This window comes from Diabrotica virgifera, chromosome 2, assembly GCF_917563875.1.
Source record: "Diabrotica virgifera virgifera chromosome 2, PGI_DIABVI_V3a".
Classification (NCBI taxonomy): Eukaryota; Metazoa; Arthropoda; class Insecta; order Coleoptera; family Chrysomelidae; genus Diabrotica; species Diabrotica virgifera.
Genome location: NC_065444.1, coordinates 86,326,046 through 86,353,935, shown reverse-complemented (window position 1 = coordinate 86,353,935; position 27,890 = coordinate 86,326,046). Strand labels below are relative to the sequence as shown.

At 32.8% G+C, this 27,890-nt stretch overlaps 1 protein-coding gene across 1 annotated transcript in view; it reads left to right on the top strand.

Annotated features, from left to right (window-relative positions):
- LOC114331815 (beta-1,4-N-acetylgalactosaminyltransferase bre-4) overlaps positions 1-27,890 on the top strand; it is a 52,927-nt gene that overhangs the window by 15,358 nt on the left and 9,679 nt on the right. Inside the window, exon 5 of the mRNA XM_050643837.1 lies at positions 13,984-14,202. Within this exon, the coding sequence (XP_050499794.1) occupies positions 13,984-14,202 (219 nt within the window). The remainder of the gene's footprint in view (positions 1-13,983; positions 14,203-27,890) is intronic.

Here is a 27,890-nt window from a genome sequence, read left to right as displayed (position 1 = left end):
TTTATCTTAACCACATTAAATAAAAATGGTCTTTTCAGAGAACTCGAGTCCTGTCTTCCCTGCCTCTTGGAAGTTTGAACATTTAAGTTAAGCGAAAATCAATGTTTATTTATGATATAAACATTTTTTTCTGTTTTCGGGCAACAGTAAAATGCATTTTAAATTAAACAAATTAAATACATTCCTCCTTTTTGTCAAATAATTTAAATTAAAAAAAAGTTTTTAGACACCTTGTATAAATAATTATGTAATTGTTTATAAGAGGCTGTTTTAGCCGGGGCTATTTTAGCCGGGGCTATTTTGTGTGCGATCTATTTTGTCGGGGCTATTTTGTTTGCGGGCTATTTTGTCGAGGCTATTTTGTGTTCGGGCTATTTTGACGGGGCTTTTTTGACGGGGCTGTTTTGACCGAGCTATTTTGACGGGTCACGAGCACAGCAATAATAATAAGAAGCTCAATAAAACATCACGAACTGGAAAGATATACAGAAAATCACCTACAAGCCACTACCATTGCAATAGAAGGAGTTACTGGAATCACCAAAATATCTTCTGTATACTGCCCCCCACCCAAGCACAACAATAAATGAGACAACTATGAGATTTTCTTCAAAACGCTTGGAAACAAATTTATAGCGGATGGAGATTACAACACTAAAAACACAGTATGGGGTGCGAGAGTTACAACTACTAAGGGTCGTGAACTACCAGCTGCAATGCATTGCAATAATCTAAACTACCTGTCAACAGGAGAACCCACATATTGACCTTCGGACCCTTATAAAATACCAGACCTTCTTGATTTCTATATCACAAAAGGAATTGACAGCAAACTAGTCACAGCAACATCCAGCTTAGACATGTCTTCGGATCACACTCCAGTCCTTATGAACATGTACTCCGATATAACCCAATATCCAAATCCACCCGCTCTGTGCAATAAAAAGACCAATTGGGATACTTTTCAAGAAGTATTAGATGAAACAATAGATTTAAAAATATCATTAAAATCACCTGCAGATTAGGGTGGGCCGAAAAAATTTTTTTTGGAAATTTTAGTTGGCATAGTAGAAAAAAGTTGCAAAATGGGTCGACAATTAAACCTATTTTTTTTTAATTTTTACTTTCAAAAAAGAGCCGCGCCCCAGGGGGCTGAAAAAAAATTTTTTTTTAATAATATTTTTTTAATTTGGTATAGCAAAAAACTAGAAGATATTAATTCACTTATAATGTGGAAAAAATTTAGTTAAATTTTTTTAATATTTAGCCGCGCCCCTGGAGCTTTGAAGAATTTGATTATTACTTTTGAATATTTAGCCGCACCGCCCCTGTGCAATTCGCCTAAGTTGGCGACCGGAAATAGGAATATAATACGAGACAGACATCAGTTTGTCTTAAACTGTTGTTAGAACATGGTATTGTTCATTAAAGGCATTTTTTTACCGCGAGAACTGAGAACGTTACGCCGTGTTGTGTCATCGTATCCAGGACTGCCTTTGTTTATTCAATCAGTTAGTGATAAGTGATAAATTACATAAAATATCCGTGCAAAAAAACATTGGTCGTGTTATAGTGCAATTTGGACACATAACATAAACATGGATAAAGTTAAAACTAGGAAAACAGACATTTGCCCAATATTTGGCTTTTCTTCCGACTTAGAATGTAAAAATTGTTTGCCGACCAAAGAGGATGTGTTTCGATGTTATTTATTTACAAGAGAACAGATCAAGGGAAATTCGAGCAAGCAGCCGCCTGAGTGGGAAGTTGCGAAACTGGTTGCCAATAAAATAGAAGCTATATGGAAACTTGCTTCACTTCCAACAGTTGGTTCCAAACGCGTCATAGCCATGATAATGGCATATCATAAGAAATATCGCAACCTAAGAAAACCCCTAAAAACACGAAAATCGCCATCTTTTTTACAAAAAATGCAAAATTTCAAACTGGACTCTAAAAAATTATTTGACATTTCTTCATGTAAATGCAGTGATTTTAAATCTTGTAAATGTGAAAAACTCTATAAAGTGCCTTTGTTAGAACAAGGGTTTTTAAAGGATCAGAGGAATGATAGAAAAATGCGAATTGCTGGAGTAGATAAGTTAAATACTGAAAAAAATAAAAAAAGGGAAGAAAGGCTTCTTAAACTTTCAATACCTTCGACAAGTAGTCAAAAGAATGATTCCAACTCATGTAGAGGCGAACCCGAAAGTGAAATTTCCTCCAGCGAAGAAGACTTTACCAAAGATGAAGACTTTAAGTGGTCATATTCTCTAGAAGAGCCACAGGAGAAAAATTCACTAACGAAAACATCCAACCAACTCAGAGTTGCATTACCAAATGTTGCTCAGATTGCCGATATGACTGGTGCATCAAATCGAATAGTAGCCAAAATTGCAACAGCTACATTGGAAGATTTTGGACTTGTCACGTCAGATAATCTAATTAATGTAGTGGATAAAAATAAGGTTCGTCGAGAATTACAAAAAAGAAGAAAACACTTACAAGAAAATGCTACCAAACAAAGAAAAGACATTGAAGCTATTTACTTTGATGGTAGAAAAGATCAAACAATGAAGCTAGTTGAAGGCCGCCGTAACATTGAACAAGAGGAACATGTAGCCTTATTAGAGGAGCCGGGAAGCAAATATTTTGGTCACCTATCAATAAATCCACCAGCAAACGCTGCCAACATAGCGAAAAATATTTTATCTTATATGAAGGAAAATTTCGTTAACCCAAGAAACCTTAAAGCAATAGGCTGCGATGGCACGAACGTCAACACTGGCTGGAAGGGCGGTGTAATTAGAACAATTGAGGTTCAAATTGGAAAGCCACTTCAATGGGTTGTTTGTTTGCTACATGCAAATGAGTTACCCCTACGTCACTTGCTCCAACACTTTGATGGACAAACGAAAGGACCAAACTCGTTTTCGGGACCAATTGGTTTATTGCTGGCATCATGCGAAACCAAACCCATCCAAAAGTTTGAGTCAATTGATATCGTATTACCTGAAGTTGACAAAAATAGTTTAAGCACAGATCAGAGATATCTATATCAGATTTGTTGTGCAATTAAAAATGGTTTTTGTTCTGAAGCTTTATCTAAAAGAGATCCTGGAAAAATCAATCATGCGCGGTGGTTAACCACAGCCAACCGACTACTGCGCTTGTATGTAGCCACAACTAATCCTTCCCAGAATTTTCTTCTTTTAGTTGAGTTTATTACGAAAGTTTACGCACCTATGTGGTTTAACATAAAATCGCGTCCTTCAATTGAATATGGCTCCATACATTTATGGGAAACCATAAATAAATCAAGACACCTTCCTGAAGAAGTGAAAATAATTATAGATAAAGTGATTCAAACTAACGCTTATTTTGCCCATCCGGAGAATATATTGACAGCTATGATTGCCGACGAAAGAAGTCATATTAGAGAACTTGGTTTTCGACGCATATTAAAAGCTAGAACTAGAGATCAACCAGAAAAAGTTCGTGTTTTTAAAATCCCTGCCATAAATTGGAATGCCGAGAATTATAGTGAGCTAATTAATTGGAATGAATGCTTTTTAACAGAACCCCCGCTAACGATGGATTTTAAAAATGAAGAACTGCTAGCAGCTATTAAAAATAGGTCGTTTTTAAATATAAGCAAATTACCAAGTCACACTCAAGCCGTTGAGCGATGTATAAAGATTGTAACAGAGGCATCTAGCAAAGTTTGTGGTCACTCGGCTAGGGACGGATTTATAAGAGTTAGACTAGAGGCAAGACAGAACTTACCTACATTCGAGAATAAGTCACAATATGTTACAGCTAAAAAGGTAAGAACATCAAATAATTAACTTTTACTTTACTACATATTATTAAATTTAGATTTACAACATAACATTTAAGGGAGGGAGGCGGGTGCAAATCGACATGCAGCCACCTCCCCGTGGTAAGTTGTGGGTTGAATAAATGATGATAAAAATAGAATGTTATTGCAAAATTTAAATAAATCATCATTTTTTCAAGCGAAGAGCTGCATATTTCGAATTTTTTATTCAAGTGCATTTTTCAAAACGCCAGGGGCGCGGTTAAATATTAAAATAATTTGACCAAATTTTTTTCTCATCATAAATGGGCTTATATCTTTTAGTTTTATGCTATACCAAATCAAAAAAAAAATTCAGAAAAAAATTTTTTTTGACCCCTTGGGGCAGGGCTAAATTTTTTTTAATTAAAATAAAAAAAAACTGTTTGATTGTCTGCCCATTTTGCAACTTTTTTTTACTATACCAACTTCATTTTCCAAAAAATATTTTTTCTTCCCTTTTTCGGCCCACCCTACTGCAGATGTTGAATGGGCGATAACTAACCTCATAAAAAACATACAGAAAGCTTCGTGCGCGGCAACTCCAAACTACAAACAGTCAATAAGAAAAGAATCCTGCCCCCCAACTATAAAAGAAAAAATTTCAGAGAAAAGAAGGCTAGGAAAAATTTGGCAACAAAACAGAACAGTGAGCAATAAAAATAAATGTAATAAAGCAGCAAGGGAACTAAAAAAAATAATACTTGAAGTAAAAAATGATTCTATACAAAGATACTTAGAAGAGCTTAAACCAACAGAAGCCACCGACTACTCACTATGAAAAGCCATAAGGAAACTAAAAAGTCCTCAGACACCAATACCACCAATAAGAAAAAACAATGGCAAATGGGCAAGAAATAACATGGAGAAGTCAGATGCCTTTGGTGGCTATCTCTCACAAGTCTTTCAACCAAACAGCTTGGAATCAACACCTCAAGAATTGGAGGCAATAAATAGAGTACTAAATGAACCTTATCAAGTGGAGCTGCCCATACCGACATTTAAGTACAATGAAGTTAAGGATGTAATAATGAAAGAAATTAATCCTAAAAAAGCTCCTGGTTATGATCTGATAACGTGTAGGATACTACAAAAATTAACAAAGAAAGGAATAACGGCAATATTACAAATTTTTAATGCAATAATAAGATTAAATTATTTTTTGCAAAAACTGAAAATGGCAGTTATAATTATGATCCCAAAACCAGGAAAAAAACTAGAGGAATTAACATCATATAGGCCAATAAGCTTACTTCCTGTGCTTTTCAAAGTGCTGGAAAAATTAATAATGAAAAGCATCAAGCCAACACTAGATAGCAAAAATCTCATACCAGAACATCAGTTTGGGTTTAGACAAGAACATGGAACCATAGAGCAAGTACATAGATTAGTAAAACATATCAGCAACGACTTTGAAAATAAGCGATATTGCTGAGCCGCGTTCCTTGACATAAGCCAAGCGTTCGATAAAGTCTGGCACAAAGGTCTACTCTATAAACTAAAAAACCTATTGCCTCATCCGTATTATGAACTTTTAAAATTTTACTTATCTGACAGATCCTTTTCAGTTAAATACCATTCAGAATATTCAGAATTATACCAAATAAAATCAGGAGTACCGCAAGGCAGCGTGTTAGGACCAATGCTGTACCAGCTTTTTACTGCAGATCTACCAACTTCAAGAACTACAATAACAGTAACCTTCGCAGATGACACTGCAATACTCGCCTCACATCATGATCCAGTAACTGCCTCAAGACACTTACAAGCCAGCCTTAATAATATCCAAGCATGGTTAAAAAAATGGAAAATTCGAGTTAATGAGACCAAATCAATCCATGTTACCTTTACACTAAGAAGAGGTATAGGTCCAGCAGTATTATTAAATAATCAAATGATTACTCAGAGAAATGAAGTCAAATATTTAGGTTTACATCTTGACAGAAGATTAACATGGAGAACAAATATATTTACAAAACGAAAACAATTGGGTCTCAAACTAAGACAACTTTACTGGCTTATTGGCAGAAAATCACAATTAAATCTCACAAATAAGATCTTAATATATAAAGCCGTACTGAAGCCAATATGGACGTATGGAATTCAATTATGGGGTTCTGGTAGCAATTCAAACATAGAAATCCTACAAAGATTTCAGAACAAAGTTCTTCGAATTATAACCAATGCTCCGTGGTATGTTTCGAACAACATAATAGAAAAAGACCTCCAAGTTCAATCCATAAAAACTGAAGTCACAAAGTACAGTGAAAAATACAAAAACAAAACTGGTGCTCACTCTAATGACTTAGTGCGCGAACTGTATAATGTCAACGATGAAGTGCGTCGACTAAAGCGTTTTAAGCCTACAGACTTAATAAACAGATTTAAATAAAATTAAGTAACATTTATTACCACTACATTATTAACTTTGTTTGTTAACTATATGTTAAAGGAAGTCTCTCACTGGAGAGAATTCCTACAAGTCATTTTTTTTCTTCTACTAATTGTCATCAAATGTACTTATTGTTACGAGTGATAACAGATTGTAAATTAAATGGAGCTAAATAAAAAAAAATATTTAACGACCAATCATTATCGTTTTAATAAAAGTCACTATTTTCCAATTACTGAGTATTTTATTCAGTTTTTCCATTTATTTTGCCTTTGTAGTTTACCTATATAATAATGTTTATACTAGGTCTAGTACTAGCTTATCCTGCAGTGACCGTATTAATATCGGGATAAACTGGTTTGGCCTAGGCTAAACTAGTTTATCTTATCGCGATTAGGACAACCTAGTTTAGCCTAGGCTAAACTGATTTATCCTATCGCGTTCAGGACAAACTAGTTTGTCCTAGGCCAAACTAGTTTATCCTGAAATCGGGTTTGGCCGGTAAGGTAACATATACATTATTAGGGGAGTGCATATAGATTTTCACTTCGGAAAAAATCAAACAAGATAGAACTTTTTGTAATTTCATTAAGAAATGTTTAATAAACAACATATCAAAAAGTTCTGCTCGAGAAATGGGTGCTTCATTTTTTATTAAACAAATGAACTGCGAAAATCGATGTTTTATTAAATAACTCCGAAAATATAAATTTTTGAAAAAAACTGACTTGAAGCCAATGAAAAGTTCAGAAAATTTTACAAAAAAAATCTTAGATAAAGATTTTTCTAAAATTAAATCTGTAGCTTCTATAATTTTTTATTTATAACGCTAAAGTCACCCTTCTCACAAATATTGGCGCACTGTAAACCAGCCTATGGCGAAGTGCACGGTTGAGTTTTTTTAATGTAATTCTTGAACTTAGCGATCAAATGAAATTTTACAAATTGAACATGAAAGAAGAATAATTAAGCTATCTTATAGTTATAATAAAAAGGAACAAGATGTATGAGCATAAGTACGGTGTGGACTAAATTGAGACTTTCATGAATTTTGTTTAAAAATGATTTAAAAATGTTTAAAAAAAACTGATACAATTTTTCTTATAAAACTCTCAATTTTGCACAACTTACCTTTTAATCATCTTACTAAACGATGTTTCATTCAAAAATAATCTCAAAAATTTAATTCAAATGATACGACGTCTCAAAAAACGTAATTTTTGAAAACTTTATAGTTTTACAGAATTAACACCAATTTAAGACGGTATTACGCAATTTTTAACAGATTTATTGCAGTTTTATAGGTGTTTTTTAAAGCTCAGGATGTCGTCTTTAAAAGGAACTGAATTATTTTACTTTAGAAATGAAATAAACTATTTCTTTTTGAGAAAATTAAGAAAGATAACAAAAATGTAATACAAAAACCGAAAATTACCAGCTAAAAAAATGTTTATATAAAGTGATCAAAACCTTTTTCTGTAAAACTTATCTAAAATACATTTAATAATAGGCTTCAACAATAATAAATGTTCAACAAAAAAAATTTTTTAGCTCTGATACAGTATGTCTGCGTAACTTGGAACCTATTGATAACTTTTTTATTATCAGTCTTACGAAAAAAAGGTATTCTTTATAAAATATCATGCATCGTATATAATCTAAGATGCAACTATCAAATGTCAAATTTTATTAATGTTATACGAGGTATGTCAAAAAATATCAATTTCACTCAAGAGTAAAGTACCTTTATATTTCACAACATCGAAAATTATTATTAAGAAAAGTTGTTTGGAATTAAAAAATATGTTTCACTGTTCAATTACACCCTCCTAACTAAAATATTGTGAATAATAAAGGCACTTAACTCTTAACTAAAATTCATATTTTTACATACCTCGTATAAAATTGCAAAAGTTTGATATCTGTTAGTTGTATCTTAGATTTTAGACCAGGTAGAGCATTTTATGAAGAATAACTTTTTTTCGTAAAATTGATCATAAACTAGTTATCATAGTTGAAATAAAATGATGATGGGTATCCGTAATTTGAGAAAAAATTGAAAAAAAAAATTTTTTATTAGAATTATGTAATTGTATATTAAAACATAGTTTTTAATTTCAAACAACTTTTCATAATAGCATTTTTTGATATTCTGGAATATGAAGGTATTTTACTCTTTAACGAAATTGATATTTTTGACACAACTGTTATAAAATTGATAAAATTTGATATATTACGGTTGAGTTTTAAATTTTCGACTATCTAGAGCATTTTATGAAGAATAACTTTTTTTCGTAAAATTGATAATAAAAAAGTTTTGCATGTGGTTCCTAGCTACGCAGACATACTGTATAAGAGCTTCTGTATAAGAATTTTTAAATTGTAATGCCATATTCGGATTCAGCATAATCAAAAACAAAATAAAAACATATTTGATCAAAGTAAAATGATGAATTCAACGATATTTTTTAAATTATTTTTACAAAACAATTGTTATTGTTTCAACAATTAATAAACAATGAGCGGTCAAATCTGCGAGTAGAACTTTTTACTTTAACATGTATTGTATATAAACTAACAAAAAAAGTTTTAAAAAAATATAAGCTTGTTTGAATTTTTCCCAAACAATGCATGTTTTCGTTCTAATTGCACTCCCCTAAGTATTTTATTCAACTTTTCCATTAATTTTGCCTTTTTAGTTTACCTATAATATTTATACTAGGTCTAGTACTAGTTTCCCCTGCAGTGACCGTATTAATATCAGGATAAACTGGTTTGACCTAGGCTAAACTAGTTTATCCTATGCGTTTCGGACAACCTAGTTTCGCCTAGGCCAAACTAGTTTTTCCTATCGCGTTCAGGACAAACTAATTTGTCCTAGGCCAAACTAGTTTATCCTGAAATCGGGTTTGGCCAGTAAGGTAACATACAGCCCCGTCCGCTATAACTTTTCCCATGCTGTACGATTCATTTTCAATCAATTTAAGTCAAAACATAAATTGAAACGAACGTCGATTTTGTATACTGTATACAGAGTGAGGCAGATAAAGGGCCTATTAGAAATATCTCGAGAACTAAAGGTAAGAGAATCATGAAAATTGGAATACAGGGGTTTTGAAGTATGAACTATTTAATGAAAATATTTTGATCTCTTTACTACTTCCGGTTATACCGGAAGTTGATTGTAATTTCGTTTTTTCAAATGGGACACCCTATATATTTTTACATTTTTGGATTCTGCTCGATGTCTTCTTTCTTAAAATATAGGTGTTGTAATATTATACAGGGTAGTTTAAAAGATAATTACGGTTTTTTATAAATTTTTTAGCAAACTTCACACCCTGTAGAATTGTACTGATTTGATATCAAAACTCCATTTATGTTAAAGTGATTTTTAGTATAGTCTATTATTATTAAAAATTATTAATATGGCGAAATGTTTAATTTTAATGTACAGGGTTGGTCGAAACTCGGAATGAGTATTATCTGAGTTTTCTTAAATGGAACACCCTGTATTTTAGTATTGTAATGAAATTAAATTTTATAGTACTTTTTTATTTCTTAAGCATTCCCTATACCTAACTGCTTTAATTTGTAAGTTATTCGTAGTTTTTTAAGCCTAACAATAATTGCAACAAATATTACGTGAAATTTTATTGGGTTTGCCGTGAAAATATTCAATCACAAATAATTTTTCGAAAATAAACACATAATAATCTCGACTGACCCTTAATTTATTAATACTGGGTGATATATCAAAATACCTACGTAGTTAAGATTGTTGGTGTGTTTAATATTAATAAAAACATACAATATTCCATCTAGTTGGCTATGACTGACACTAAATATTCTTAAACATTTGCTTTGCTTAAGCTTAAACATTCCACCATTTTTGAAGTTCCATTGCTAATATGAATTTTTCTCATGAGGAACTGATTCAGATGTTTTTTTGTTCTAGGAGAGTATAACAAATAAAAATGTGCTACTAGCAATAAGAGTTTATCATCAGCAATTCCATGATAGATGACCACCAAAAAGAGAAACTTTTCAAAATTTACTAGAGCGGTTTCAACGAACTGGAAATTTAGATTACGAGAAATCTGATTGAAGAAAAATTATTTTAAATGGTTAAAATGAATTAAATGTTAGTGTCACTGAGAATCTGCATATTAGTATGAACGTTCTCGTAAAGTGTCTAGTACGTCGAAACTACTCTAGTAAACTTTGAAAAGTTTTTCTTCTAAACTTTGAAAAGTATTCTTCTTGGCTGTCGTGTATCAGGGAGTTGCAGATGATAAATTCTTATTGCTAGTAGTACATTTTTGTTATACTTACTCTCCTAGAACAAAAACTTTAATCAACTTTAGTGTCCAAGCCATAGCCAACTGGGTAGAATATGGTTTGTTTTTATTAATATTTTATGCACCAACAATCTTAACAACGTAGGCATTTTGGTATCTCATCCAATATTAATAAATTAAGGATCATTCTAGATTAACATGTACTTATTTTCAAAAAAATATTTATGACTGAATATTTTCACGGCAAACCTAATAAAATTTCACGTAATTTTTGTTGAAATTAATGTTTGGCTTAAAGAACTACGAATACCTTACAAAGTAAAGCAGTTAGGTATAAGGAATGCTTAAGAAATAAAAAAGTACTATAAAATATCATTTCATTACAATACTAAAATACAGGGTGTTCCTTTTAAGAAAACTCAGATAATACTCATTCCGAGTTTCGACCAACCCTGTATAATAAAATTAAACATTTCGCTATATTAATAATTTTTAATAATAACAGACTATATTAAAAATCACTTTAACATAAATGGAGTTTTTGATATCAAATTAGTACAATTCTACAGGGTGTGAAGTTTGCTACAAAATTTATAAAAAACCGTAATTATCTTTTAAACTACCCTGTATAATATTACAAAACCTATATTTTAAGAAAGAAGACATCGAGCAGAATCCAAAAATGTAAAAATATATAGGGTGTCCCATTTGAAAAAACGAAGTTACAATCAACTTCGGGTATAATCGGAAGTAGCAAAGAGCCCAAAATATTTTCATTAAATAGTTCATACCTCAAAACCCCTGTATTCTAATTTTCATGATTCTCTTACCTTTAGTTCTCGAGATATTTCTAATAGTCCCTTTATCTGCCTCACCCTATATAGTCTGGGCTGATTATCGGAGAATAGGCCATTTTTGGGAAAAGTTATTTACCAGCAATTTTATTGCTGGAATCGAATTATAAGATCCTATATATTAATAATATAGGTATGCAAAGTCCTCAGATAGTGTGCTACTTTTTTTATAAACAAAATGGCGCACGAAAATCGTGATTTTTTTCAATTATTGCTCTATAACTCCGAAGATTTTAACTTTACAACAAAAAGAGCCAAATAAAAATTCACCGTGATTAAATTCTGCACAGAGACGTGTTTTCCCGATCTGCTTCGACGAAAATTTTCTTTGGAAAATGCGGCTTTTCCCAACAAAATTTTTAATTCCCAAATAAAGTTTTAGATAAGTAATTATCTACCAATAATTAAGTAATTTGGTGACTTAAAAGCCTTCTTGGTTTAGATTATAGTTCCAGAAGCTGGTGAAAGGTGAACGAATATTTTAGCAACAATTCAATTGTTAATTAATAATTTACGGTCGCAATAATAACCAAAATAATTATGATACACTGATCAAACTTTGAAATCTTATAAAGATGAGATGCCTGTTTAACATTTTCTCGACAAAATATAAATTTTTAATTTTTTTGCATAATCTTTAAATGTTTAAAAAAAAAAAGTTATAAACAAATTAACGTTTCTCAGGAAGTTTCTACTATATTATAATTTTAAAAAATAGCTAAAATGCGCATTTTAAATATCTTGAAAATAAATGCTTTAAAACTTTTTGCAACCATTTGCAAAAAAGTTATGAAACAGCAAAATAAACATACGATAACTACGGTGTTTATATTTTTTTTTAATTTTTTCAAAGCGTAGAAGTGAGTTTAAAGTACAAGCTAATTATTTACAAAAAAATATCGATTATAAGTTTAATGGTTATATTTTAATTAAAGATTATAAATATGTTTTTTTTTGTAATTTACACGCGCGAGAGTAGAATAATACAGTACTGTATCTAAAATTTTCACTCGGAGCGATGACCGGCGGCCGCGCGACGTACACTTTTAATAAATAATGTATACTGCCTGTCAGTCGCTCCGACTCTGTATCAGGCCTACTTTTGCGCTAAATTTACAAAAAAAAGTTATTTTTAATCTTTGATTAAAATATAACCATTGCACTAATTTTTGACATTCTTTGTGAGTAATTAGATTGTACCATAGACTCACTTTTAAGCTTTGAAACAATTAAAACAAATTATAAACAACGGAGATATCGTATATTTATTTGCTGTTTCATAACTTTTTTGCAAATGGTTGGAATATTTTTTAAAGCATTCATTTTCAAGACCTATGAAATACGCATTTTAAGTATTTTTTAAAATTAGAATATAATAAACAATTTCTGAGAAATGTTAATTTGTTTATAACAATTTTTTTTAAACATTTAAAGGTTATGCAAAAAATGAAAAATTTATATTTTGTCCACAAAATATTAAATAGGCATCACACCTTTATAATTTTTCTAAGTTTGATCAATGTCTCATGATTATTTTGGTTGTTATTGTGACTGTAAATGGTTAGTTAACAATTGAATTGTTGCTAAAATATTCGTTTCATTTTCACCGGCTTCTGAATTTATAATCTATACCAAGAAAGCTTTTATTTCACTAAGCTATATAATTATAAATAAATAATTACTGGCCCAAAAAAATTATTTGAAAATTCGAGATTTTGTTGGGAAACCCACATTTTTCGAGGAAAATTTTCGTCGGAGCAAATCGGGAAAAATATGTACTTTTGTACTTTACTAATTAGACCAGCGTATTATAACTATTTTTTTTTTCAAAATTTAAAGATTATGCAAAAGAAAGAAAAATTTATATTTTGTCGATAAAATATTAAATAAACATCTCATCTTTATAATCTTTACAAGTTTGATCAATGTATCATGATCATGTTGGTTTTTATTGCGATCATAAATTGTTAATTAACAATTGAATTGTTGCTAAAATATTCGTTTAATTTTCACCGGCTTCTGGAATTAAAATCTATACCAAGAAAGCTTTGATGTCACTAAGTTATTTAATTATTGATTAATAATTACTTACCTAAAACTTTATTTGAAAATTAGAGTTTTTGTTAGGAAAACCCGCATTTTCCAAGGAAAATTTTCGTCGGAGCAAATCGTGAAAAACATATCTCTATGCAGAATTTAATTGCGGTGAATTTTTATTTGAGTGTTTTTGTTGTAAAGTTAAAATCTTCGGAGTTATAGAGCAATAATTGAAAAAAATACGATTTGTCGGCGCCATTTGGTCTATAAAAAAAGTAGCACACTATCTGCGGACTTTGCATACCTATATTATTAATATGGAGGATCTTATAATTCGATTCCAGCAATAAAATTGCTGGTAAATAAGTTTTCCATGAATTTTGCTAATTAGCTCAGAGTAATACTATATACTACACACATCGGCGTACGTTTCACTTTCTGTTTTGACTTAATTTGATTGAAAATGAATCGTACCACTAGTACCACATGGGAAAAGTTATAGCGGACGGACTACATGCATTATCTGAAATTTAATTTTAGATTACCATATAAAAACATATTTGGAGGCGTTACAGCACTCACCACGCAACATTTTAGTCTTGTAAATGGCTTTTCAAACTCGTTTTGGGGATGGGGAGGCGAGGATGATGATATTTTCAACCGATTACAAGCTCATAAGCTTGATGTGACAAGATATAGCTCTGTAATTGCTAGATACAAAATGCTGAGGCATCAAAAAGCAAAACCAAATCCACAAAGGTAACAAATATTATAATATATTTTTATGTTTATATATTTTTAAAATGTTTTGTAATATTTACAATATATCCTTGAGCATAGCTGCAAAATGTCGCCTGTCAAAATGTTCAATGTGTTTTCGAATCCTGAGAAAACTAATAAGAATTTTTAAAAATATTAAACGCAGAATGAAATATTACATTATTAGCGAAGGCCGAAAGTCCCTGAAAACTTCTATAATATTTATTTTTGCACGATTGATCATTTTTGACTGTTTACCGTGACAGATTTTACGTCAGTAGGTGACATTTACTAGCAACTCGACGGTAAGTAATCCAACTCGACGGTAAGTGCTCCAACTCGACGGTAAGTAATTCACTTACCGTCGAGTTAAAAAATCTCTTAATTTTAATTTATTTTTTGAAAGAATAAAGAAAACTAACGAATTATTTATTAATATTAAAACTTATGGTACAATTTGTTAAATTATTTAATGAAATACCACTTGTTTGGGCTGTGGTTTCACTTCTAACAGAAATTCCTGCAGAATCGCATACATTAATAGTATCCAACATTTTTTCTCCTCAAATACGCGATCAAAGTTGAAAACTTGGAAATAGCAATGCAATCATAAAGAAAAACGGTGGATTTAATCATTGAATATTCTGCCCAGAGGCTTCCAGGAGCTTTCAACTGCATATGTCTTTGAACGAAATATGCCAATAGAGTCTTTTCTTCGATTCTTAAATTCTTGCCTTCGCACCATTTTTTAAAACTTTGGTAGGTATTTTGATAACGGATTTTGGATTTTTCGGGAATAATTGCGAAACACCCTTCTTCCCAAGCCCGTTCAATTTCTTCAAATTCACTTTCGCTCATATTTTAATTTATAATAATCAAAATTGTACTTAAAATTATTGACAACTAAATAAAAACTCAATTCTCCATTGTTGTTATGCACCCTAGTTACTACCTAACAACCAAAGTATCTATCTTGATAAAATGAATGAAACTAGTCAATATGACGAAAATGTATAATTTTATAATTTATAATGGTATCAATCGTGCAAAAAACGTTATAAGCATGTCGAACGTTAAGGGTAACCGATCTCAGACAATAATTGAAGTCGTCGTGCCGCTCCTCCTCCAAACAATTGTCTTCGATCGGTATAAAACCCTTACCGTTCTCCATACTTAAATACTATTTTGCACGATTGATCATTTTTGACTGTTTACCGTGACAGATTTTACGTCAGTAGGTGACAATTACTAGCAACTCGACGGTAAGTAATCCAACTCGACGGTAAGTACTCCAACTCGACGGTAAGCAATTCACTTACCGTCGTGTTAAAAAATCTCTTAATTTTAATTTATTTTTGGAAAGAATAAAGAAAACTAACAAATTATTTATTAATATTGAAACTTCTTAGGCCTATAGCCAACATTTTTTCTCTTCAAATACGCGTTCAAAGTTGAAAACTTGGAAATATCAATGCCATCATAAAGAAAAACGGTGGATTTAATCATTGAATATTCTGCCCAGAGGCTTCCAGGAGCTTTCAACTGCAAACGACTTTTCGTCTTTGAACGAAATATGCAAATAGAGTCTTTTCTTCGATTCTTAAATTCTTGCCTTCGCACCATTTTTTAAAACTTTGGTAGGTATTTTGATAACGGATTTTGGATTTTTCGGGAATAATTGAGGAACACCGTTCTTCCCAAGCCCGTTCATATTTCTTCAAATTCACTTTCGCTCATATTTTAATTTATAATAATCAAAATGTACTTAAAATTATTGACAACTAAATAAAAACTCAATTCTCCATTGTTGTTATGCACCCTAGTTACTACCTAACAACCAAAGTATCTATCTTGATAAAATGAATGAAACTAGTCAATATGACGAAAATGTTTAATTTTATAATTTATAATGGTATCAATCGTGCAAAAAACGTTATAAACATGTCTAACGTTAAGGGTAACCGATCTCAGACAATAATCGGAGTCGTCGTGCCGCTCCTCCTCCAAACAATTGTCTTCGATCGGTATAAAACCCTTACCGTTCTCCATACTTAAATACTATTTTGCACGATTGATCATTTTTGACTGTTTACCGTGACAGATTTTACGTCAGTAGGTGACAATTACTAGCAACTCGACGGTAAGTAATCCAACTCGACGGTAAGTACTCCAACTCGACGGTAAGCAATTCACTTACCGTCGTGTTAAAAAATCTCTTAATTTTAATTTATTTTTGGAAAGAATAAAGAAAACTAACAAATTATTTATTAATATTGAAACTTCTTAGGCCTATAGCCAACATTTTTTCTCTTCAAATACGCGTTCAAAGTTGAAAACTTGGAAATATCAATGCCATCATAAAGAAAAACGGTGGATTTAATCATTGAATATTCTGCCCAGAGGCTTCCAGGAGCTTTCAACTGCAAACGACTTTTCGTCTTTGAACGAAATATGCAAATAGAGTCTTTTCTTCGATTCTTAAATTCTTGCCTTCGCACCATTTTTTAAAACTTTGGTAGGTATTTTGATAACGGATTTTGGATTTTTCGGGAATAATTGAGGAACACCGTTCTTCCCAAGCCCGTTCATATTTCTTCAAATTCACTTTCGCTCATATTTTAATTTATAATAATCAAAATGTACTTAAAATTATTGACAACTAAATAAAAACTCAATTCTCCATTGTTGTTATGCACCCTAGTTACTACCTAACAACCAAAGTATCTATCTTGATAAAATGAATGAAACTAGTCAATATGACGAAAATGTTTAATTTTATAATTTATAATGGTATCAATCGTGTAAAAAACGTTATAAGCATGTCGAACGTTAAGGGTAACCAATCTCAGACAATAATTGGAGTCGTCGCCCCGCTACTCCACCAAACAATTGTCTTCGATCGGTATAAAACCCTTACCGTTCTCCATATTTAATATACTATTTAATAAGTGACAGGGGTGAAAATAAAAGATAAAGTTTAGTATGGTTTTTAATTGTAAATATTTCATTCAAAAGAAACGTTTTATTTATTCTAAGGGACTTTCGGCACTTAGTAATAACGTAATCTTTTATTCTCCTTTTAAATTTTTCAAAAATACTTATTAATTTTCTCAGGATTCTAAAAAAATGAATACATTTAAAGCACATTGAAAATTTTGATAGGCGACATTTTGCACCTTTCCCCTTAACTAAGAACAATAGATACACTTGAGTCCACGAGTCTTTACCCGTGCGTCATTAATACCTGGAGAGATAAAACACATACTTTTTATCTAGCATCATTCTTTTTCACGCTTGAAACTAATGACAAACCAGCTACCGCCTGTTATTAAGTAAAAACACACATGTTACTTTTATGAGCACTTTAGAGTCAGTACATTGAAAAGAGATAGGGGCAAAAAAAGACGATTGGGGCTGTTTTCACATATTAAGTACAATTTGTGACGTTTTGGTTGTTTTACTTTTGTGGCTGTCAGTCTGTTGAATTTTTGCTGTTATTTTGTGGAATTTTTGCCTTTTGAAGTTTGTTTATAGTATACAATCAGTTGATTTCACAACTAATTTTATATTGGAGTTTAAAGTTATATGGTACGTTTATTTTATTTTATGATTAATTTTGACAACGTGCAAAGCTAATCTCGTTGACACAGTTAAGGAATGCTTGTGTTTAATGTTCCGTCAAAGTGAGTAAAATAACAAAAATAAAATATGTTATTGAATTTCTTTATAAATTGTTTATTTATTTATTAATCAATGATGTTAATAGAATTTATTAAGCTACTTCAAATATAGCTGTAATTCTGCATCAAAATTTTAAAGCAAAACTAAAGGCCGGTTTTCACGCTATGTCGTATTATACGTTTTGTCGGATAGGACAAATCCTATACAACAAAACAAGGCGTGTAAACAGCAAAATTATGTTTTTCTACGAGCGTGCAAAAATTTTTACTTTCGCGCACGCGTTTTAGTCTAGAAAGTTTTACTTTTCCGCGCGCGTTTTTCTTTTCCGCACGCATTTAGATATTTTAATATGGCCTTAAAATAAATATAATACATGCAATAAACTAATATTTAGATATTATTTACTATTTTATTTCAAATGTATCTTAATGTGTTCCTGTTTTAATAAAATGAACGCGACAATTCGATGAAATAAAATTATTTTGACATAATATTCGAAAGTCTAATCGGTAGACAATAACAGTCGTTTTGAATCATCTTCATGGAAACCAAGATCGTCGTCATGCTAACTAATTATATTGAAAGTTTGGTTTTGACAACCTTGTCAAAGAATTAATTTGTGTATGTATTTTCATATTAATTAAATTAATTGATTAAGATTTGGTAATTTTTTAAAGACTCGAAGAAAAAATATTGTTCCTAACTCTTGCTGAAAGTCTCATTTCCGCACTCGGCTGCTTGCCGAACTCCCGCTTCGCGTCGTTCGGCAAACTGCAGTCTGACTTTCTGCACTTTTTAGGGAAATAACTATATTTTTGGTGTTTACACGCCATGTTTTATTGTATAGGATTTGTCCGATCCAACAAAACGTACAATAAGACGTAGCGTGAAAACCGGCCTTTAAAGTTGACATTCTATTTATTTGATAACGTCAAATTTTAACCCCCTGATCGGAAGTGTAGCTACTTACTGTCACTTGCTGTTGCGTTTAGTAAATTTCCGACTTATTTCGTATGCTTTAAATGATGATGCACGGGTAAAGAACCCTCAACTAAATTATTTCACTAAAAATTAACCTGTGGAGGTAGATCCATTGATCATTTTATTTATATAAATTAAATTGAAACAAGTTTAATTATTTTCGAATCTTCTTGCTAGTTTCACTATTTTTTATCTCTTCAAGCGTCATACATCATTATTAGTGTTGGCCAAAATCGGTCTTGGTCTTGCAGTCTTGGTCTTGCAGTCTTGGTCTTGTTCTTGCGTTTTCGCAAGACCAAGACCAAGACCAAGGCCGCCTAATTTTAGCAAGACCAAGACCAAGACTTACCGTGCAAGACTTGAGCAAGAACAAGACTGAGTCTTCGAGACTCTTGCGTCTTGCAGTTAGAACTGAGGGTCGTTTTAAGGAATATATAAGTTCGGCTATATTCTTAGATATTCTATGAGAAACAAAAAAAAATTGTAACAACAATTTTAAAAATTGGACTTTACGAACAATACCATAAACATACACAGCGAATCAAAATATCTATTAAAAGAACACTCGACACATTTGACATGTACTCAGAGGTCATTAATATAATGTAAGAATAAAATTTTTTAGTAAAATCTTTCTCAGCAGCTGACTTCTTTGCTCTGAAATTAATTGTGCTGGTTTTGAGAATATGTAGTCGTCTTCTAATCATATTCATATAACACAAGATTAGTAGGTAAATAAGGCGGATTCCCGCTCACCGTGGGAAAAAAGTGAGCCAGAATCGGTATGCGGATTCCCGCTCACCGTGGGAAAAAATGAGCCAGAATCGGTATGCGGATTCTCGCTCACCGTGGGAAAAAGTGAGCCAGAATCGGTATGCGGATTCTCGCTCACGATGATCCAGAATCGGTATGCGGGTTCTCGCTCACAATGAGCCAGAATCGGTATGCGGGTTCTCGCTCACGATGAGCCATCAGGGTCCTTGGCATCGATGGACCATTCTGAACATGAGAAGAAGTGAAAGATCAACAATGACCAGAGGATCGTAAGAAGATTGTTGATTTTGAAAAGGCAACATGGCAATGACAATGGCCCATTCTGAACATGAGAAGAAGTAAAAGACCATCAATGACCAGAGAATCGTAAGAAGATTGTTGATTTTGAAAAGGCAACATGGCAATGACAATGGCCATTCTGAAAGTATATAAAAATGCTATATAATCATCATCATGACAATGGCCCATTCTTAACATGTATAAAAATGCAATATAATCATCATCATGACAATGGACCATTCTGGGATGAAGATCATGACAATGGACCATTCTAGGGTGAAGTACATAACAATGGGCCATGCTTAACATGTATAATCATCATTATGACAATGGACCATTCTGGGATGAAGATCATGACAATGGGCCATTCTAGGGTGAAGTACATAACAATGGGCCATGCTTAACATGTATAAAAATGCAATATAATCATCATCAGCATGGCAATGGACCATTCTGGGATGAAGATTATGACAATGGATCATTCTGGGGTGAAGTACATGACAATGGACCATTCTGGGATGAAGAGCATGACAATGGACCATTCTGGGGTGAAGTACATGACAATGGGCCATTCTTGGATGAAGAGCATGACAATGGCCATTCTGAACATGTATAAAATGTGAAATGCTATACGATCATCATATATAGAGATGAAAATATAATATTTGTACAAAATTACGAAAAATCGAATAATTTGAAATATTTACAAAAATATTTTAAGTTGTTTGTTAACATGCCGGATGCGTATGGTTGATAAGGAAAGAGTGCAGACGTTATTTTTGCAACAACAGGAATCCGTTAAAGATATGACAAGCCACAATGCTAAAAGGCCGGATGGAGTCGGATGATAATACGTAGCCACAGTTGTTATTTGTGTAAATGTTATCGCATATTTTTAAAACCACAAGGTCTTGTTTTCATGTTTGTCAGGAAACTATTTTTGCAACAACAGGAAACCGCTAAAGATATGACAAACCTCAATGCTAAAAGGCCGGATGAAGAAACTGATAATACGTAACCACAGTTGTTATTTGTGTGTAAATGTTATCGCATATTTTTAAAACCACAAGGTCTTGTTTTTGCAAAACATGGAAATCTTATCTCTGAAATTAACAACGTAACCAGGAGAATGTAAACATGCAGCGCAATTGCCAAAACGGCACTCTATCATATCTTCTTTGCTAATGGTCCGATTTTGACGTATGGGGTGTCAAATGAAAGCGGTGGCGACACAGAAGCCAACTGTCAATTCTTCTTTTGTCAACGTTCAATATTAACTGTCAATTCTTCTTCTTCTTTTCCGTATAATGCCTAACAGAACATGACAGTGCCTAACGTGACGTAAAATAACGTGACGTAAAATAACGTGACGTAAAATAACGTGACATTTGAACGTGAATGATGTGACATTTACACGACGTTCGACGCAAGAGGTGTGCTCCAAAGTTGGAATTTATTGAGACATTTCACGCAGAACATGATCAGTACTAGTATGAATCCCATCGAGTACATACATAGGGTAATGGAATTTCAAAGTAAACTCAGCCTGTTAAATAAAGATATTAAATCATATGAGGATTTAAAACAAATTAATAGGCAATTCGATAATCTGCATATTGAGGGGCAAACGTGGAGGTCTGAAGAGCAGCAGCAAGGTCTTTACGCCTTTAGAAAACTACCACAAGCTACATATCCGTTAAGACGTATTCAGCCTACACCATGGGAGCCAGCAACAACACCAACAGCGAGAATATGAAAAGTGAAATAGACAATGTCTTGTGTAATATTAGCATCTGTATTTATTTTAATTTTAAAAATTATTTTTGAAATTGTAAAAAGAAAATTTCAATCTTCATGTAATATAAGACTTGATCAGTAAATAAGGTGTTTAAATAAAAACAAAAAAAATCTCTAAATTATTTATTTATACATAGAAAAAATTACAACGGTATTACAGTAGAAGAAAACCAGTGTCGTAGACGATCCACATTTCTTTCGGTGCATGAAAATAGTCCAACAGCGTGGCAGGGGTTTGTAGCAGGACCAACGTTTCCAGTAGCAAGAGGCGTACCATCAAACTTGCAAACATCAATAAGAAGGGGAAAAACTCCAAAAATGTGGCATTTCTTGCTTAAAAATTCGGCCTTTTGTTCTCCTCGGACATATATGTAATCAGCGGCATACAACAACTTGGTTTCAAGTATTTCATTTAGTTTGGACAATTCTACATCCCCATAAGTTTTTATTTTATGTTATATATTACAAAGTTATGTATAAAAAGAGCCAACTTTATTCAGTAAATATTTCAACTGTGTAATCAGGCTGTCATCTGGACAAGGAATTCCGAATAAGTTCCAATTAAATCTGCCAATTTCGATGATCTTCTTTGTAAATTCATTATATTTGTAATACGTGCTGCCATCTAGAAAGTATAAATGTCCATCTATATATTTAAATACCGATTTAACGGTGGTCGGTACTCCAGGGAATATGTCCTTTATAAGTCCTCTGCTAATGACTAGGTCTATTATGTCGTCATATTCAATGAATGATGTATTGTCATACCATATATATGTCTTTCCTGTATGAGTCTGAAATACAACGTTTATCTCGGCATGGGGTGGTAATATAAACAGAGGTATATCTCTTGAAATAGTTATGCTGGGAAATGATACTGAGTACATAGTATTATTTGATGTAACAATTAAGTTACCAGCCGTATTCTGAAACACATACGAAATATTTCTTATTTGTTTAGGTAAATAAGTACTCAAATGTTCGGGATTATTCGGTACCATGTGACCATTTAGATCATTCTTCCATACAAATCCGTCATGTATTATATACATATGATGGTTCTTAAACTGAGGATCATATGCCAGAAAGAGAATATTAGGATATTCAATAGCACAAAAAGGCGGTGCAGTTTTCGTTGTTTGGTGAGGTATAATCTCGGTTGGTATAGGACGGGGTCTTGTAGTATGCACCCTCGATTTATGCGATCGAGTTGATGTACTAGCCTGTGTAGGAATATAAGATGTACTTTTTCGCGGTGTTGCCTGGGTTGATGCACTAGTTTGCTGCGTAGTAATATATGTACTTTTGCGTCCGTATAAAGCCTCCATACCGTTAATATCATCCTGAGTAATAGTGAGTAATTTATGTGAATACCAGGGATACATTACAGCATTCTTATCGTTACTATGCGATAAACCTAAACTGTGACCAATTTCGTGAAGAATAACCATAAAGAGATTGGCAGAATCATAATCTGTATCGTTCACATTATAACTCCATTTTTCATCCAAGTCTACATGTATTTCTACGCAAGTATCATTAATGAGGGGAAAATATGCATGTGCTAATTTTCCACCACGACCATCAAACTGCTGTCCACACTCTCGGTTACCCATACAGTTGGAGCGAAAATAATGCTTTCCTTTAACGGCTGTTATAGTGATATCTGGTGTCGGAACAGGAAGAGTTACTCTGCTAAAATGCAAATTTGAAACATCTTCCCACATTTTAAAGGCTCGTTCAACTATTTGAATTATATGGTGCGCTCGATCAGCCTGAGGAAAATACCATCGTAGATTATGTTTATACCATTTTCCAGTAAGAGAGTAATCGTTTTCACCAGTTTGGCATCGAGGTTTTTGCATTAATGCTATGGTATCATCGTTTAATGTACCATCAACATATAAATTATATCGTTCTTGGAAATGTAGGAGCGTTTTATTAAAATCTGCTAGAGAACCATTTTCTATATACCCATACTGATGAAAAAACCTCATAGCATCGTCTTCGGAAAAGGCGTCGGTTGCTGCTATAAAACGCAGGAGTAGCATACACATGAAAAACACCTCCATCATTGTTTACATACAAAAATAGACTAACCTATATTTGTGTAAGCATCAATTTATATATAATCCCATAAAACATATGATAGAGTGCCAAAGTGGTCTTATACATAACATGTTGTTAAAACAGACGTCATAACGTAATTTGTCATTCAAAATCCTGTAATTTGAGGTGCTACATGATAAGATTCTACATATAATGCGAATAATATAAGATAGAGGGTCAAAGAGGCGTTATACGTGACATGTTGTTAAAACAGACATCACAACGTAATTTGTCATTCAAAATCCTGTAATTTGAGGTGTCATACGATGAGATTCACCATACAATGCTAATAATAAACGATAATGTGTCAAAAGGGCGTTATACATGACATGACGTTAAAACAGACTCCACAACGTAATTCATCATTCAAAATCCTTTAATTTGATGGGTCACACATTGATTTCTGATTATCCATTCCAAAGATACATGGTACATTGCCATAACGGCCTAACGGATAACTTGGTTGAACTGTAAATGCTTATTTATTGTTATTGACGTTAAAACAAAGCCATTAGCATAGAAAAATCTCTTATCGCAGTTTGATCTCTAGCAAATCCTAATTCGCTCAATTTTGCACCAAGTGCTCCGTGCAAAATATCAGTAGAAAGGTATTTTCATGTATATTAAGAAAATCACTGACCAAGTGTGTTACGGTCATTATTTATGACTAAAAACGATAAATTCTCACTACTCTCATACTAATACACATTATATCTATATAAAATTTATCTGGAAATATGGAGGTCTGGATGCTGTCAAATGTGCTCACGAAGAGGAAGAAGAGGAAGCATTCGAAATGCATCAACGCATTCTTCGTATATCCTAGGCCGAACGTCACCAACATAAAATGAATGTTTTAAAAAAATATATCATATTTGTACAAAACTAATAATCAAAGACTTGGAATTATTTTTATATAAATATTTTAAATAAAAATATGTTTAAACAAAGTGTTTGTTACCAGCACCGGATGTAGTCAGATGATAACATGTAACCACAGCTATTAGTATTATAAACTGTTATCAGTATTCGTTAACCGCAAAAATTATGTTTTTCCAGGTTTTGGTTGTATTTAATAAAAATAAAAGACAACATATTTAATAATAATACCATTTATGTTTTACATGCAATCTGTTAAATCATTCTAATTTTATAATAAAATACATATTCTCTTAAAGCTAAACTTAACAAAGTATCTGGACAAATAGCACAATATGCGTTAAAGGCTTCAACTGGGCCATACAAAGAGTCTTTGACACACAAATTTTTCTTAATGAAAGTTGAAATGTTTATATAGTATTCGCGAAATTGTAAACTCTTCAACAGCACCACTTTATGGGATATTATGCTCTGGTCCGCTTCTTTACATTCTGGAGAATATAGCACCACAGCGGGCAATCCTTTCCAAAAAAAAAATGTATTGCTATGCGGTGGATTAAAAGGTAGATCCTTAAACTACATCTGAACTATTGATCCAACTGTTGTGTTTGCTATCCAGTCCTAGCCATTTAACATACATCTTGGTGCCTTTTCGTCTAAGTACTTTTTCAACCAAGTAAATGTCGGGATTTTTCGTTTTCTGCAATTCTTCTTCGTAAAACCCACCGCTAATCGGCGCACCTTGCATGTCTTCTAGCAAATACGTTATAGGATTTGTTATCTTCACTTGTACAATTCTAAATAATTCTGTAGTCCAATTGGGTGTGTAGGCCTTTTCAAAGAAATGTTTTGCCTTTGATACACGTACAATATCACCAACTTTAAATTTTCGCGGGCCGGCAATCTTTAAGTAACTATAACTTTTGTGTAAAATAGCTTTTTCGTTGGATTTGTTGACCTGAGATGGTTTGAATCCCGTTTTACTGTGCTTCGTATTGTTGTATTCCTCGGTGATTATCGGTAGGACATCCAGCCATTTGTATGATCCATGTAAACTAAAATATTTGTACAACTTTGCTTTCAACGTTCTAATAACTCTTTCACAAATGGCAGCCTTTTTAATCGTGTAGGTGCTGTAATGATTAATTTCGTGTTTTTCATTAAATTTTGAAATTTTTTGTTGTAAAATTCGGTTCCCTGATCGGATTGTAGGTTCTTCGGCACTCGTCGAGTATGGGCGAGAATATCCGAAAATGTCCGAGTAATTTCCTCACCGGTTTTAGTCTTTAGAGGGCGTGTCCAAACAAACTTTGAAAAACAATCAATGACAACTAGTATTAGTTTGTAATTTTTATTCTGGTGCGCATAAGGACGCATTTCAGCCAAATCCATCTGCCACAAGTCATCGAGTCCTTTGATTATTATTCGGCGACGAGGATAGTTTTTGCGTGCATGTTTATGCAATTCGTTCACCACCTGTTCTTTAGACATTCTTATATACGACTTTCAATTGCTTTTAGGCGAGTATCTATATTCATCGAATGAAGATTGTCTACTACACCCTGTAATGCCGCGTTCATTTCTTTTATCGTCTTCTCCATCCGGTCTACTTTCAACGAATTTTTTGCAACTTTATCTGCAGCCATGCTAACGTTTTTATCTATATCATCCGAATTGTTGATGATGTCTTGTTTAATTGTAGCAAGAGTACCATTAATTTCGTTTATTTTAATTTGCATCGAAGCGTCATGTGTCTGTAGAATGGGAATTGTAGTTTTAAGAAGCTCTTTTCTTACTTCATTAAGGCCGATGGTTAAATCCTGTATATCATTAGTTTTTTGCTGCAACAACTTATTTACATTATTCTCCGTATCCTTTTTTACTGTATTCAAATCATCTTTGATTATTTTTTGCAACTTTTGCTCGAGAAGTGGGACTGTGGTTTTATGAAGCTCTTTTCTTACTTCATTAAGGCCGATGGCTAAATTATGTATATCATCAGTTTTTTGCTGATGACATTAGTACCAAACAGCTTAGATGGTATGGACACGTACAAAGAATGTCCGAAGAACGACTCCCGAAACAAATCCTAACGTGGACCCCTCATGGTAGACGAAAAAGAGGAAGACCCCGCCTGAGTTGGAGAGAAGGCATAAATCGAGAAATGAGAGAAAGAGAATTGGATGAAGACCTTTGGATGGACCGAAGTGAATGGCGACTAGGCATCGGAAGACGTAGGAGAACGTTTTAAAACCGATATATATATATCAGTTTTTTGCTCCAATATCACACCATGTGCTTGAATTAATGGCAGGTGTACGTTACGCAACTCCATTATTTGAGCATCAACGTATTTTTTCGTTGCAGCATCACCATTTTCCGATGGGTCCTTAACATTACAAATTTTTACATGTTCGGCATTAATATTACCGTCAGAAGTATGTGGAAATGTAACTCGCATCACCTTTTGGGCGCTACCACCACCACGAGAATGATGACCGAATTTGTCGACGCTCATAATGGAAATGATGTTGTCATTCCCAGTTACTCTATTATATTAGCTTCTTTTAGTTCATTGATGATAGCCACGATTTCGTTGTCGTGAGATGTGTTGCCGGCGTCTTTTAAAGCCACCAAGAGTTTCAGCCGATCAACTAACTCATTGACGTCATCCCAATAAATATACTCTAAGGGTGCAGCGTTGTATGTTAAACGAGAGTCATCCAACCCCGTTCCTGTGACCGTAGATGAAGATGCTGACCGAGCTGTTTTCGTTCTGGGTTCAAGTTCTTTTTGTGATCGAGTTGCATGCTTTTTCATTGTTGTCTCAGATGGTTTGAATAGAGGTTTAATAATTGCATGGTATTTTTCTCCGCTGGAACCTTTAAGACGTCCTAAGGCATCCAGATGAATTTCTGTGTTAATCAACAGTGTTTTATACTTTTGTAAATCGTCTTCATTATACTGTTCTGGGCTGGCATAAAATAACAGGTGGTATAGGCCTGGCGTACCACCTAACCTACGTTCTTCAAAATCACGTTCTCCAATTATTACTATGTCTCCATTGGTTTTGTCAAAGTTTATTCGACGTTTTCCCAATATCCATCCACTAATAGCATCATAAAATGGACCATAGTTTCTATCGATTTTGTCATCTTTTCTCAAATATTCTTTTATGTACTTGTGAC